The sequence below is a fragment of the Arvicanthis niloticus genome, chromosome X (genome assembly GCF_011762505.2).
Source record: "Arvicanthis niloticus isolate mArvNil1 chromosome X, mArvNil1.pat.X, whole genome shotgun sequence".
NCBI lineage: Eukaryota > Metazoa > Chordata > Mammalia > Rodentia > Muridae > Arvicanthis > Arvicanthis niloticus.
Window position 1 is genome coordinate 97,772,630 of NC_047679.1, and position 17,070 is coordinate 97,789,699.

A 17,070-nucleotide genomic window follows, 5' to 3' on the forward strand; every position below is an offset into this window, starting at 1 on the left:
AAAGTAAATAGTACAATGTATAAACTCCCAGCCTAATGTAATTTTTAAAAAGTAATATCTAGTTCTTAACAAGTAAATAAAAAAAGGATACTTGTCATACAATACTGGTGGCCCTACATACAGATTGAGTATTCCTTGTCTGAAGTGCTTGAGAACAGAATTTTTTTTTTTTTTTTTTTTTTTTTTTTTTTTAGATTTTGGAATAATACAGACTAGATCTGAAAATCAGAAATCCAAACTTCAAAACTTCTTTATTTTTAAAGACAGGGTATCTCTATGTAGCCCTGACAAGCCTGGAACTCACTAGGTAGATCAGGCTGGCCTTGAAGTCACAGAGATCTAGCTGCCCTGACTCCCAAGTGGCACTTAACACCACACCCAACCAAAATCCAGAACTTTTGAAGTTTCAGACTTTGGCACATTTCAGAATTTGGGATGATTTGTATCAGGGATGTTTAACTTGTATGTTCTTTCTTGACAACAACTGGGTAAAATATAATAAGCACCTTTTGCTCCTGTAAATTATACTCTTGGAAATACATAATCTGGGAACAACCGAACCATGGCACAAGAATGATTCATGCACCATTTTGTTCTAATATGAAAACCTAGTAGGCAGTGAGGTACCATCAATTAATAATTAATTTTATTTTCCAGAATAAAAATATACTCTGAGGAAAATAGTATGAGAATTGGTAGATAAATCAAGTGAAATTAACATATAAATAATGACTTATTAAAAATAACAGATAAGAACCAAAATCAATGAAATAATAGAATTTCTCACAAACAGATGAAATATTTGAATCTCATAAGTGGCTGTCTAAGTGTCAGAAAAGTTTGATAAGACATGTAAAGTGAGCAAAGGGGTATGTATTATGTCTAAGGATATTGAAAACTTAACAGCTTTCAGCTGGAAGGACAGTTTACTTATAAAATAAGACGGCTGCAGCCAGACTTTCTATCCACAGCACTTGGATAGGTAATAACATCTCAAATTGATTTTGTTTTGAAAAAGTTAGTTTCAAAGAATAGTATCTCACCAAAAAAAAATTTTAAGAGTTCAAAACAAATTATAAATCTGTAGCAAATCATAATCTCAAGTTTTAAGTATATATAGAACAATGAGTAGAAAGAACTGGGTCAGAGGAATTATGGGTAGCTGGTCCTCTCTATCTCCCTGAATTTTTCAAATTACCTATAATCAGAGCATATTACTTTTACAATGAAAGAAACCACGTACAAATCATTAGCAAGGAGGAAGACTATTGTACTCATCCAGGTCTGGGTGATAATAGAGACTTAGACATGCACGGCAGCACAGGAGACTACTAATAAGATCCATTATTAAAGGAAAGTACCTTGACTTGGTGACTCTGCATGAGTGATGAAAGGTGAGGAGAAAAGAAAATAACTGTAAGTTTCCAGTTCTGAGTGGTAGAGTGAATGATGGCAACGCAGATGGCAAAATCAGATCAATTATACTTCTCAGAGATGGGAAAATTGCAGGAGATTTTTCAATTTGCTGTCTAGAAGATAATATGTTGTTTTTGTCCCGATGAGTCAGATAATTCTGTAATTTCATTAGCTGCGTATACTGAAAAGATGAACCATTGAAAGCATGAGATATTTTCGCCCATAGTGGCTGCAGACCATTAAACAAAATCAGTTCATTCGAACTAAAAGTATAATAAGATAATGCCACGCATGGGAAAGGGTAAGGGAACAATTTTCTGTCTGCTTTTAAGCAAATGAGTAATCTGCTTTTCTAAAAAAAAAAAAAAAAAAAAAAAAAAAAAAACAAGAAAACCAAAACTCATTCTCTGTGTGTTGGGGGATGCTGTGTAGTCAGACAACTTTGGGGAGTCACTCCTCTCAGTTCAGCATTACTTGCGTCCTGGGGGGTTGAAGTCAGGTTTCTGGGCTTGAGCAACAGACAAGAGCCATCACCCCCCTGAGACCATCTTACAGACTCCATAATCTGCTTGCTTCCTTTACACAGAAGTAGTCCTCACAAGTGATGTACATGCTATAAAAAGGCAGCTTTTTCCTTCTAGAATCATTTAGTCACAGAATTTTACATGACCTTAGATCCTGTCTGGTGAGACACATGTTTACACATTTGCAAAATCCTAGATTTTCTTCTAACATCGTCTTTAGAGACAGAGACTTTGGGGGCCACCAAGAAGTCTCTAAAGGTAGAGAAGTGACTATAAAACCTGGACTAAAACCAAGAAACCCAAAGATGTCATCTTGTAATCTTAGGAAAGAAGCCATGATTTTGAAATACCCATTACTTCCATACTAGTGGCAGTGATAATACTGCTTTGAAAATGTATTTAGACGTGAGCACAAATCAACAGTCAGCAGTTTTCCTTAAGGTTTCTAGTGTTTTCATGCTGTTGTGTTCATCACTGTAGTAACAGTTTGGCCAACAGTGATTCTTCCTGTTGCTTTGCTGTTTGCCTTTTCCATGTGACTGATTGGGCTGCTAGCCACATTCGGGGTGGGGGAGGGATTGCAGAAGGAATTGCTACCCTTCTATAGCTGTGTTTCTTGCATCCATTAAAAAAGAAAAGCACACTCTGCTTCCCACGTTTCTTGGCAGGCAACTGTGCTGTGCCACTTTTACATGCTCAGTCAAAAACAAGCTTTTAAACTTCCAAATATTTAAATTTTTTTTACTTCAGTATATATCTTTGAAAACAAAAACCAACCAATCAACCAAACAAACAAACAAAAAACAAAGGATGCCTTTCCTCTATAGCTGTGAAAGCATCACAGTGCTTTAAATATTATGAATTCCTAATATCAGCCCTGCTCAAATTTTTCCAGTGTCTCAGTTGTCTATAGGTAGATGCCATCCAATTATCCCAGCATTAGTGGGGCTACAACTGTTTTTAAGATGATCCCAGCATATTTTCTCCTGTTACCTGAATTCTCTCCTGACCCCTGACCCGTGGCACTTGGAGATACTTTGTTGTGTATTGTGCTGGCAACCCTGTCAAACCTTCAGCTGATGCTTATGACACCAGTGGATCCCACTGCTTTCCTTGGTTTTAGGTGTCCTGAAAGTGTAGTTTCCTGTGAAGCATTGCTTTTTGGCTGTCAGCTAGGCTCTTTGGCTGTTCTGAAATTTAATTTCTGCTAAAAGGTCAGAAAGAATGTTTAATTTTTTTCTTTATTTGCCTCTAAAATGAAGAGTTGGGTTAATTAACCACAACAGAGTTTCAAATTAGTCTCTTTCATTCTGCGTTCAACATTTCTCTTACATGTGGGGATCTCCAGTTTGTCCAGTTTAGCCTTTTGTTTTTTTACTGTTGCTCAGAAGAGAACTGAGGTATGAGATAGATTCTTCTGTGTCCAAAAGACCACTGTTTTTTACATGATGCTTAACTGTACAAAGCTTACTGTACTTAAGTAGACACTGAGAAATACTGTAATCAAACTTGAAAATAATGTTCAATTAAGATTGGATATTTACAATCTAAAAACCTGTGATGCTTTTCTCTCTCTTTCTCCATTCATTTCCCCCATTCTATTGTTGATGACTTGTTTCTTTGATCTTAAATGACAGATTAAGGATTGAATTGTGTATTGGTAATTTTATGGATTTTAAAATTAGACTGATATAAAATTCATAAAACTGAATCCTAGGTGAGAGCCTGTGTTGTTCCTTCTTTCTCCCTTATGTGGGCATATTTCATGCAGTGCCTAGAGAAGGATAGAGAAAGGCTATGGTACTAATAGGGAGAGAGAGAGGGAGAGAGAGTGAGAGAGAGAGAGAGAGAGAGAGAGAGAGAGAGAGAGAGAGAGAGAGAGAGAGAGAGAGAGAGAGAGAACAAGAACATACATGTGACAGCCCATGTATTCTGTATTACAATTAACCCCCTCCCCATCCTCCCTTATTCCTTCTCATCTCAATCAACTCTACTCCCTCCTTTCCCTACCATTCCCTTTCCTGGATTCTTGAGTTTTAGGTTTGTTTTGTGACCCATTTGACTTAACCAGGGCTATCTCTGAGACTATTCATTGAAAAACTGATAGGGAAGCTTCTACAGTAGTAAGTTTCCATAGGCCCTCCTCTGAATGTCTGTGGTGTTAATTTTCCCTCCATGGATTCCTTCCTCTAGCCTCCTCTCCCATGCTCTATCCACTTTAACCCTTCCTGTTCTTTTATTAACTTTAAACCATTTATACCAATGCATTTTGTCTCCTTTCCCTTTCCCATCCTTTCTGTGGGATTTTAGTAATTTTCTGACCTTTATGGGTATTTCAAATGAACCAAACATATCTGAAGATTCAAAGCTAACATCACAGATGAGAGAAAACACGTGGTGTTTATCTTTCTGGCTCTGGGTAACCAAGGCTCAGGGATATCATTGCAGAGGGGGCAGAGAAACTGTAAGAGCCAGAGATAATGGATGATCAAAAGGAACCTGTTTTCCGGATACAGCAGGGCCATTGCACACACAAACTCACAGTGGTTGTGACAGCATACATAAAAAATTTTTAAACAACCAACCCCAAAACATCAAAACAAAACAAACAAAACCCAATGCAACAGCACCCACCAAACACACACATGCAAGCATACACACAGACACACACACAGAGACACACACACACAGAGACACACACACACACACAGAGAGAGAAAGAGAGAGAGAGAGAGAGAGAGGCCCTTCCTTAACTTGACTATCTTAAATGTGTTCATACATTTTCTTCTGGAATAAGATGTTTTTAAAACATCTGACAATATTTCTGTATGAAAATATTTGGGTTTCCCCCAGGCTTTTCTAAATTTTTTTCTCACAAAATCCAATAATCTTACCAGAACTATTCTTTGTGTTAGTCATTCTTGGTTGATTTTTTTTTTTCATGTATAGGTTGAAGACCTCTAATCTAAAAATCTAAAATCCAGAATGCTAAAATATCTGAAATATTTTTGGGGCCAGTATGATGCCACAAATGGGAAATTCTACCTCCCAGAAATTGGTTTTATGCATAAAATTTTTGTATATTCAATTTTGAAACAAATTCCCAAACCACAAACACTTAACTCTCAAGCATTTATTTTGTATCTGTCATACCCTCCAGGATAGTTGTAGAAATTCTCCATTTCACCTTCTACTTCTCTGAAACTGTTATCTCATGATTTGTTGTGTTTGCTCACCCATGTTTTCTCTAGCTTAGTCTTCATTTCTGAAATAAAATTATTATTTCCCTTTACCTCTAATTCTTTCCCGAGTTTTCTCGTCTCATTTCTGAATTCTTCTTGTTCTGAATTTTTATATGTTCCTTCATGGGATTTATAACTTCTCATTCCATGTAATTTTTTCTTCATATAATTTTGACATGTTAAGGTTCAGTTTTATGAGCATATTTCTGGCAACTTGTTATTCTCTGAGGATATTATTCTGTTGTTCATTTTTATTTGAAATTAGTTTCCTAAGCTTTGAGATTGAGGCTTCTTTTATGTCCCTAGTTTTACTAATTTCATGATTATATACCCTCCCTTTCCATTGCTTTTGAGAAATTTTCAAAACTGTGATATGAATGACTTCCAAAGTCTGGCCTCTTCCCATTTGCCTTCCTTTACTTCTCTTTGGTAGTGAAGTCAGTATTGGGACAGGGTCTCACAGTGTTGCTCTCGTTTCCTTTGAAGGATTGAGTGATCCTTCGACCTCTGCTTCCCAGGTGCTTGGCTTCTAGACCTTTTCTTCTTTTTATAAATTCTTCCTCCACCCCTCATTCCCTCCTCTCCAACTGTACATTTATTTGTGTTTTCTTTTTATCCATTTCTTTCCCCTGCCATGCCAATCAGAGTCTATTCCCACTAGTCTCATCTCAGAAGGCAGCTCCATCCTGCAAAGGAGGTGAGGATATTCAGTTTTGACAGCTCATGTCTGGACCATGGATTGTTAGTTAGCAGACACTTTCCATTTTTGGAATATGTTCAGAAATTATCTCACTGCTGTTTGAGTTCTTACCAACTTCTTAGATCTCTTGGATGCCATGTTGATTCTTTCTGTATATTTTTCCACAGTTGTTTATCATTTTTGTCATGTAACTATCATTTGTTTGTCCCCATCAACCCTTATTTGGATTCATGGGAAATCAGTTTTTATCTAGTTTAACTGTAAAACTGTTAGCAAATTTTATCTATCTATCTATCTATCTATCTATCTATCTATCTATCTATCTATCTATCTATCATCTATCATCTGTCATTTGTCTGTGCATCCATCCATCCATCCATCCATTTTTGCCTTTCTACCTTTTTTAAGTGATTGTATTTGGAGAGAGACAAATACCATACCATCTTGCCACAACTACTTTCCTGTCATCTTATCTCTGCGAACTATAAACTGTAAGTCAAATCCTGACAGCTGCCACTCGTTTTTGTATGGCCTTTGATAAAACAGCCTTAGGTTAAAAACAGATTTTTGAATCTCAGGTTTGTGTCTGTGTCTATATTTGTCTCTATGTCTCTCTCTGTGTGTTGTGTTCTCTCTGTGTCTGTCTGTGTCTCTGTCTATGTCTCTGTGTCTCTTTCTGTGTGTCTGTCTCTGTCCGTGTCTGTCTCTGCCTTGGTCTCTGCTGAGGAAGGAAGCTTGCACATGCTAAATACTGAACTATTCCCCAAGTAGCTTGTAGTTTGTAAATTTGTAGATTTGATGTGACAAATTATTATCCAGGGAGGTTGTCTGGCTTGAATAAGTTATGGTGCATTCATGCAATTAAATAATTTTTAGAGGTAAAGAAAATGAGATAGTTCTGTTTTGCCAGTGTATGAAAATTTAGAACATATGTTGCTAAATGAAACATGCAGAATTACTTATAAAAAACATGAGAATTCAAACACATATTTTCACAAGAAGTATATATTAAAACTAGTATATACAAATGTCTAGATTTACTAGTGAAGTAGTAGGGTTCCAATACTTGTTTGGACACAGATTTCCCAGTGTGCTGATAAGTAATGTTTTTTTAAAAACTCGATGAGTGTTTTGATAGGTGAGGAAATCTTATATAATATATTTTATATGTTTTATTAGTGCATTGGCTTAGGCTGTTTATTTTGTAAAATTCTCGCTCCTTGTCCTTTTATCCCCTGCAATATTTACCTTTCCCTCCGGTGGTTTGTAAGGTTCTTTATATATCAGTGGATGAGACCCAGGGTCTGATTCATACAAGGCAAGAACTCTACCAAATAAACAATATCTTTAGCATCATATATTAAATATTAATCCTTTGTGTTATCAGTAATTGTACTTATGGTGCTTAATTATATGCAAATTTTATCTAACTATCTATCATCTGCCTGTCTGCCTGTCCATCCTTCCATCCATCCATCCATCCATCCATCCATCCATCCATCCATCCATTCATCCATTTTTGCCTTTCTACTTTTTATTTTTTTAAGTGATTGTATTTGGACAGAGATTGTATTTTTTTCCCTTTTCTGCATTAAACTCACCTTTTAAAAAAACATCTTTTATGTGCAGAAAGCCTATCCCATGGGAGGTATAGTTATTCCCTAGGTATTTAGTTGACTTTGTGTCTTACACTTAGGGCATTAATACATTAAGACTTTATCAGTGTAGTCTACAAGAGAGGGTTTAACTTTGGTTTTCAAATGCTTAGCCAGCTGGCATAGTCCCATTTTATTGAGTAAGCTGTTGTTTTAAGGTTATAAAATCATTCAGATTGTTTTATTAGAAATCTGCATACTTCACATTGTTTAAAATATAAAACTGTTTGAAATATAGCTTATAAGTAGCAAACTGTATTTCTTTAAAATGTTCAATTCGAAGAATAAATGCAATTTGTAGTCACCACTCCAGTAGAGATACACAATGTTTCTGTCAATCCCTTTTTGGGTTGAGGAACCCTTTTTACAGGCTCTCCTGAAACAATCAGAAAACACAGATATTATGATTCATAACAGTAGTAAAATTACAGTTATGAAGTAACAGTGAAAATCATTTTACGGTTGAGGTCACAACAACATAAGGGACTGTATTAAAGGGTCACAGCATTAGGAAAGGTGAGAACTACTACTCAAGACCCTTGCAACTGCTGATCTCTTTTTTGTAACCACTGATCTATTTTCTGTCCATAGTGTCATATAAATGGAATTCTAAGGTACATGGATTTCTGAGTCTGTTTCTTTCACTTAGTAATGATGTATTAGCAAAATATTCATATTGTTGCATATGCCAACTTCTCTTTACTTTACTTCTCTTTGTGACTAAGAAATACCACATAGTTTATTTAAACATTCACTTTTGGAAGGACATCAGGGTTATACCTAGTCATGAGTAGAGGTGCTCTATACATGTTCATGTAGAAGTCTCGATATGATCGTGTTTTCATTTCTTCAGGGTAAATACACAGGAGCAGGACTTTTGGGTAACATGCTTAATGTATGTTCTATTTTATACTATTGAGTGACTCTGTTTCACGGGGTGACTACTATTTTATATTCCCATCAACAGTGTGGGAGAGATCCAGTTATCATATATACCCATAAGCAGTTACATTTTTTAATATCTTTAACTTTAGCAACTCTGTTATATGTGTTAGGGTTAAATCTTTTATTTAGGAAAAAAATATTTTAAGCAGCCTGTCTAAGCTTCTAGCTCCATTCATTAATATTAGATGTTCCTATTTTCCTCAGTGCCATATCCTGACACAGTTCAACAGTCTGTTCATGTGTCTGTTTCTCTGACTTCCGTTTCTTCCCATAAGCTTAATGGACTATAGAACACCAAAGGAAAAAAGAAGGAACTCAGACATAATCTTGTGTAGAGAGTGGTGAAGTCTTTTTTTTTTTTTTTTCCTGCAAAGGCTTGTTCTTGTTTATTAGTCATTTACTCTCTGTAACAATTTAAGTCTTACGCCATTGGCAATACAGACACTTTTATACAAAAAAATTATAGTTCAGTAAAACTTGACTTCATTATAGTTTTCCCACCTCTAGGTTTGTTGTTGTTGCTCTTTGTCTAGCAGCTTTATGTTACAGAAAGGAGAGAACTGAATTTGGATTTCACTCTTAGCCCCACTTTGACAAATAAAGAAGACCATGTGGGACCAGAATGTTGGCTTTTTACCATAAAAGACATGCTTGGATCCCATTCAGGGGGAGCTTGTTTTATGTATAATGAGCTCATTATACACAATGTCTAGCAAATAAGGTCTGGCAAATGATGACAAATAAAGCTGTTCCTATAAAGCCTTCCATGGGTTTTAAGACTAAGGTTTTGGGGATACCCAGTGCCTTGTTAACTACATGTTAAGTGGCTTTTGTGAGCCTGGGATGTCTCTGGAGCAGTGATCAGGTTTGAGTGGGAGGGAAAGAAAAGCCTGGCTGAAACAGTTTGAAAAGCAGGCCACTCTGGTTCGTCTCTAGGTTTGGAAAGATCTCAATGTGTCTATTTCTTCAGACAGCTATTACTCATCACATAACAATCCTATGGTTTTTTTTCCATCTTTAATTGTTAATTCTTCATTAATTGTCCAACTAGATTTATAATATTACATAAAAAACCCCAAAGCAGGAAGGCATTTTACTTATGGTTCCTGTGCATGCAAACTTCAAAATAAGCTCCGACTCAGAGTATGCACAGAAAGAATACTGTTGAGAAAAAATCACTGTGTATGTTTTTTTTTTTTTTTTTTGTCCTTCCAGCACTGGAAGAAGTGTGACATCTATGAGAAACAATCCAAAGAAGAAACGGATTCTATAGTGCTGATAGAAAACCTGAAGAAAGCAGCTCCTTGATGGGGATAAGTGATTGCTTTTTTGCCTTCAATGTGACCCTGTGAAGATTTATTGCATTCTCTGTTTGTTATCCGGGGAATTGTTAAATAGAAACTACTCTTGAAAAACAGGCAGCTCCTAAGAACCACAGGTCTTGATGTGACTCTCCCACTGAAAATCCAAACCAAAGGAGCACTTCAAGAACAGCAGAATTCTTGTCATTCTTGTTCACTCCTAAAAGCAGACGTCCTTACCAAATCTCCAAACTAGAGGACAAAGAAAAGAGGACAATGACCATCAATTCATCTTATCAGGAATTGTGACAGCTTACTAAGGAATCTCTGCTTGCTCTGTATTCTTTGTGTGGAATAATATCAAGAAATTTTTTTTTTGTGAGGAAATTCATTTGGGATGTGTATGATAATGCTGTACTCGATTCCCACAGAACATCTAGCAAACAAAACTGATACAATTTGCTGCCTATTGTTTGAGAACCCACTGAGTAATGTTTGTGGCTATTAAATGCACTATCATTATCCACTTCAATAGCATTTTCCTCTGCTTTGAAATTCCCAGAAATCATCTTGGGCCATGTTGATGACATGTACAAAAAGCCATAGGCAACTTCTCCACCAAAACTGATTTATGTCATTGCTGGTCTTTTTAGGACAGTGGAGGCAGAATGAGGTAGCATTCAAGTTGGAACCAAGAAGTCTCTAAAGATGTATGCCCACCTTTATTTCTGCTACTCAAGTTTTGCCTATGTATCAAGCTTGTGCAAAACACTTAAATATGAGGGATGGGACCCCCACCCATAGGTTTACATATATTTGGGGCTTCTTATTTTTTTTAGCACTTTCTTTATCTCCAGACAGCTGTTTCCTGGACTTTTGAATTTCCCATCTTCTATACTGATGCCCTGCTGTGCCTACTCCACCATCCTCTTCCTTGTAGCCTTTTGACTCAGTGGACTTGAGGATAAAATTTTTCTTAGCCTACCTAGTGGAGCAGGGAATACTCTGCATCTCAGGTTTAAAAAAAAAGAGTAGACTGAACAATAACATACATATTTTGCAACTTCCCTGTGAGCCTGCAATTATTTGAGGTTTTTGAGCAATTGGTATTTCTGTGTGTTTTCTAAGTAGAGATGATGTCATTTTTTTCCACGTAGAATTTAGCTCTATTTGCTTGAGAGGGGGGAAAAACAGAAGATTCATGTCTGTTTCTCTTTGTTTGCAAAATAAGCCTTAGGATGGCTGTTTTCTATGCTGTAAGTGGTCCTGTCAATTCTGTGTTTTATTGAGAGGGAGGCAAATGGAGCTCCAACTATGTACTCACTTCTTGTATATATTAGGTTTCCAATTCCATTTCTACAATATAAGCATATGTATATACCCCCCATTCCAACCATTTCTGCAAATTTAAAACAGTGAAAGATACCCTTCTTCTTTTTCTCATACACACAGATCACTAGCAAGGACTGAAGAATTTTATATCAAAATTCTCCAGGCATGTACCAGTTAGTGTTAATAAAATGATGCTACTTGCATCTCTTGTTCTTAAGCAGGGAAGACAAGTGATCCCTGTTCTCCACACGTTGGAACAAAGGGGAACCTTGCTTCCATGGTAGTAGAGGAGCATTGTGCCTGGAATTTCAGGAAATCTTGGAGCATGGCACAATTGATGCGCAGGTATTCCCTCCCAGCACTTTTGGGTATCAGATTGCAGCTGAGATACAGGCATCCTAGATGTTGCAGTTTCTCCTACTATTTGCTAGAAAGAAGACTTGGCTTTCTTGCATAAGAATGAAATACTCCTTACCCAGAGTATTATAATTCTGAGAAGGAAAGCACCTTAAATGCCTTGCACAAAACTAGTTCTTTTTTTTACTACTGGCCTATTTTGATGGTGATGAAGAGCATGTTTTGAAATGCTCTAGAGACCATCTATGCCAACAGTCTTGCAGCATGAGAACAAAGACATCATATTTTGCTTCAAATTCTCTTTCAGTAGTACAGTAGCAGGGGATAGGGGACAGTTAAGAGGAGTACCTTTGTTTTAATAAACAAAAGTAATCTCCAGGCCTTAGAAACTCTTAAAGATATCAGTACATTGCTTATTGAAAACATGTAGACTCATATATTATTTTGACTAAGGTATATGGATTTTCTCCCACTTACATAAGTAAACCCAACACAAGGAGGACCATTCCTTTTCTTTCATTCAGATGACCTTTCTCTGAATCTGGGCACTGAAGGGATACATAAAATAATATTAATGCTTTCTGTAATGTCTTCAATTAGGAGGCTTTCTGTTGAACTACTTATAAGAAAGTAAAATAAATATTGTCTTTTTGTATGTCACCTAAATCCTTTTTTGCTCTTATTTTTGGGAAAGTGTGGTGGGAGAGTGGATGGTAGAGAAAATTACAGTTAAAATAATAAACATTATAAAAATAATTCCAAGGCAGCTATTTTATCATAACAATCATTTATTACAAGTTTCCCTGTTGCTTGGTTGTGTCAGTTTTCTGATAAAGTATGTACATATAATTAGTTTAACATTAGGGCATTCTTTCCAGGCACCATCTAAACAGATGATTAACTGTAATTATACAAATTAACGCAGGCTCAGTAAAAAAGATGGTTTGCCAGGTAAAGATACTTGCTGCCAAGCCTGATAACCTAAGTGTGATCCCCAAGACCAAGTGGTAAAAGAGAACCACCTCCCTCTAGTTGTCTTACCTCCATACATACCACCTGTACAGCTACATGCATGCACTCATACACGAGTAAAGAGCTATCTAAAACCTAATGGAAATGGATCCGATCTTTTGCACTATGAAGCAGGAAAAGCACTTATTGTCATCATATACATGATGTGCATATGATATTATACACAGCTACCATTGCCTTTGTCATAAGAGACCCCTATTTATAAGTTATTAATATTAGCAGCTTATACTTGAGACTAAGAAATCTAGTTGTCAGTAGCTGTCTTCTTAATATCTAACTAAATAATACTTATACCTTCAGAGTGTCTTTTCTAAATTTGTGTGTGTGTGTGTGTGTGTGTGTGTGTGTTCATGTATGTTTGAATGCTTGGGGGAGGTGCACTTGTATGTACATGCATATGGAGGCCAGAGGTCAATGTTGAAAATCTTCCTCTACTGCTCTTCCCGTTAATTGTTGAGACAAGGTCTTTTACTGAATCTGGAACTTGTCAATTGGTCAAGACTGTCCAGTGAACTCCAGAGATCCTCCTCTGTCTGCCTCCACAATGCTGGGGTTAGAGGTATGTGAACCCTCCTAGCTTTTTCACATGGAAGCTGGTGATTTGAAGTTGATGTAAATATATATGAGATCTATGGAAAATTTAAATTCCAGTGGCCACAAACATGCTCACTCCATCTCTGGGAGAAAGAAGCCAGGATGATCTATGCATGTTTGCTTTGCACAGTAGTTTGCCATTCCATCATTACCATGAGCTGATCTTTGGAAGATGAAACATCATGCTTACATACAGTGTATTACTACTATGCTTTGGGTTTCATTTTGCTTTGTTTGGACTTTTTTTTTCTTTTTTAGTTGTTTTTATATGAGACAGGGTCTTGCTGTGTAATCCAGGGTGGCTTGAATTTGCAAAATAGCCCAGGCTTGCCTAGAGCTCACAGTCGTCCTGCCTCAGCTTGCCAAGTGCTAGGTTTGCTGACATGTACCACCATGTCAGACTCACTAATAAAGTATTAGCACCCTTAGAAGAAAATAAGGAAACACTTTTATTTGGCCTGGAGAAACAGACAACTCAGCATGTAAAATCAAGATGCTTGCAGACTTGAAGACCTGACCTTTGCTCCCAGAGCCCACACAAGGGTGAACAGAGAAAACTGCCTCCATCAACTTGTTCTCTGACTGGCACACACATGTCTTAGTATGCATAGTCATATCAGATGCATGTATGCACACACACCAACAATAATAACAAAATTAAAGAATTTTCAAAAATGTGTTTAGACTAACATGTGTGTGTGTGTGTGTGTGTACACATGTGTTTGTATATTGTGTGTGTGTGTGTTGCAAGTAAATTTTGGAGTGCTTTAATTTCATTATGGGTGAGGTTTTATTGATGTTAGTATGCTGGATTTCTTTTTTAACATGAAATTTTTACTTTTTATTAATTATTTTATTTATTTACATTTCAAATGTTATCCCCCTTCCTGGTCTCCCCTCCATAAACCCCCGGCCCATCCCCCTCCTCTTTGCCTCTAAGAGGATGCCCACCCACCCAGCCACTCCCACCTCACCCCTCTAGCATCTCCCTTCTCTTGAATATTAAGCCTCCACAGGACCAAGGGCTTCCCCTCCCACTGAGGCCAGACAAAGCAGTCCTCTGCTCCATATGTAGTGGGAGCTATGGACCGGCATATGTATACTCTTGGTTAGTGGCTTAGTCCCTGGGAGCTCTGAAGGATCTGGTTAATTGATATTGTTGTTCTTCTATGGGGTTGCCTTCCCCTTCAGCTCTTTCAATTCTTCCCCTAACTCTTCCATAGGGGTCCCCGACCTCTGTCCAATAGTTGGCTGTGAGTATCTGCATCTGTCTCAGTCAACTGCTGGTAGAGCCTCTCAGAGTACAGCCATGTCAGGCTCCTGTCTGCAAGCAGGTCTTGGTATCGGCAACAGTTTGGTGTCTGCGCATGGGATGGATCCCAAGTTGGGGCTGTCACTGGATAGCCTTTCCTTCAGTCTCTGCTCCATTTTTTGTCCCTACATTTCCTTTAGACGGGAACAATTCTGGGTCAAGAATTTTGAAGATGGGTGTGTGGCCCCATGTTTATCTACTGAAGGTGGTCTCTTCAGGTTACATCCCCTCATGTTGGACATTTTAACTAATGTCATCCCCATTGGGTGCTGGGAGCCTCTTACATCCCTGGTGTCTGGAACTTTCTAGTGGCTCCTCTAGTCCCTCAGCCCACACTGCAGCATATTTCCATTCATTCTCCTGGCTCTCTGGGGCTTCTCTTCTGTTTTTCTCAATACTTATCTTGCTCCCCTTCCCTCCTTCCCTCTCCTACCCAGGTCCCTCCCTCCCTCTGCTTCCTGTAATTATTTTTTTAACATCAATTCTTAAGAAGAATTTTTTCCTAAAGATTCTTCAGCCTTTAACCATCTTTCCTAATAATCTCATCTTTAACAACAGGAAACTATTTCACTGCTAGTTTTCAACATTTGTTAGGTGGACTATTAAATGAAAAGAGAAAATCAATAATTTCTGCTTTGTTTCAAGTTACTAATATACGTGCTATTTCCCTGATTCCCCATTCCAGTCTCATGAAATTGGCTGCATTACATTCATTTATTTTTTACAAGTGTAGAAACCTGAGATACTGAGTTATGTAAAATCATACAGCTATGGAGTAATGGAGGCAGAAGTGGAAAACAAGTCAACCCAACTTTAAGCCTGTATGATGCAGCCAGTGATGCATTCATTTGTCCCTAAGAAGCAGCTACCTAAAGAAGAGACACCTTACTTCACATTATTTCCAAATTGCTTATTAATCATAAGACTTTGAGAGTTCACATCATTCCATTGTAAAATGATCATTTGCAAAGTCTTAAGATGCATTGTGCAATCATTTATCATTGTGCCATGTAGGGTGTGCTAAGTAAAAGGAATTTGGAAATGAATAATGTTTGGCTCTATGGTCCATAGTTGATTAGTCAAGGAGGGGGGATCTACTTTATATAACAGAAAAAAAAAGTTTAATTAGTATTTTGGAGGTCTAAAGGATGCTGGACAGGTATCACTCCCTGTCTAGATTTGCTTCCTCATCTGTCAAATGAGGATGTTAGGACTTGGTCAACCACAAACCCATCCATGACCAATAATAGTAGCTATATATTATGGTGCTTATTTGGAAAGGAGAATTTTTTTTCCATGAATATAGGCTATATGGCCATTGGCATGTCCCTTCTCTGAGAAGTCAGTGTTTTCATTTGTAAAATAAAGAGTTTGAATTACATTTACAATATTAATTCTGATGTACAATAGAGGCATCATATAAATAAATAAAACATGTTTTATCATCACCTGCTCTTGCTTGCTATTAGTAACTGCCAAACTTAAGCAGAGGAACAGGCCCTTAAATAGAATGTGAGGAACAAAGGAATTGATACCTTGTAGGAGCTCTGTTGTTCATTCAAGTCAAGATTTTTCAGTGGGGCCCAGCCAAGGTTGTGACTAACAAATATTTCTTAATGTGTTCAGAAGATTTTAGGGCATATTTTTGAAGCAGAAGATGGACTACATATAATACAGACTGCTTGTATAATGCCTTGATTTTATATATTATCTGAAATAGAGTCAGTAATTCAGTAATAAAAAGTTTGGTAATTGAATGTGTGTTTTTGATTTCTTTGGACAGTGCCAGGAATTGAACCCATGGCTTCACATATGTTAGGCAAGTGTTCTACCACTAAACTACATCCCCAGCTCAGCTTTTTAATATATTTATTTGCAGAAAATAATACATGCATGCACAAATTTCTAAACTCAAGGATTATTATAGATCTCACTGTATTCTATATTGATAATGTTCTTCAAAGATACATGTGGCTTAATCCCTATCATGTTATTATTGGAAATGGTAGAGCCTTGATGGAATTCTTTGGGTCATTCGGTATTATTTGAGGTTATCTCAAAGGGAGCAATAAATAGTACCAATGAATAGGACCCAAGCCCCTTCGCCCTTTTCTCTTCCCAACTACATCATTATATCATAATGTCCCACCATAAACCTGAAGTAAAAGGACCAGCTATTCATGAACTGAAATTTCTATGAGCCAAACTAAATTTTCCTCTTTATAAATTGATTATCTTGGGGATTTTTTTTTAGTAACAGAAAACTGTCTAATGCAAGGCTCATGATGTAGAAACAGCCATTCCTCTGCCCTCTGCCCTTTATTCCTGATTTCTGCTCTCAGAACAGATGTCCATATCTAATTCCTGAAACACATGAATATGTACCTTTCTTTACATGAAAGGCATTTGTGAATGTGATTAAGGCCATGGGCTTTAGAACAGAGAGATTTTCCTGGGTTAAATTATTGAGTTGGGCTGGGGATGTGGCCAAGTGATAAAAGTGCTCATCACTAGTGTGTTCTGTGTTCAATCTAGAAGAAAAATGGGTCCAACCATGAGCTCCCTAAAGTGAGAATTCACTTTCCTAGAAACAGAAGAACAAGAAGGAATCAAAGTAAAACAGTTTCAAAGTACTGTGGCCAGCTTGAGGATTCAAAGGT

General features: G+C 37.1%; 1 protein-coding gene across 1 annotated transcript in view; it reads left to right on the forward strand.

Annotated features, from left to right (window-relative positions):
- The window catches only part of Il13ra1 (interleukin 13 receptor subunit alpha 1), a 59,993-nt gene extending 47,855 nt beyond the window's left edge, over positions 1-12,138 (forward strand). The window contains exon 11 of the mRNA XM_034485736.2: positions 9,698-12,138. Coding sequence (XP_034341627.1) covers positions 9,698-9,790 — 93 coding nt within the window. The 3' untranslated portion in view covers positions 9,791-12,138. The remainder of the gene's footprint in view (positions 1-9,697) is intronic.
- Positions 12,139-17,070: the final 4,932 nt, after the last annotated feature.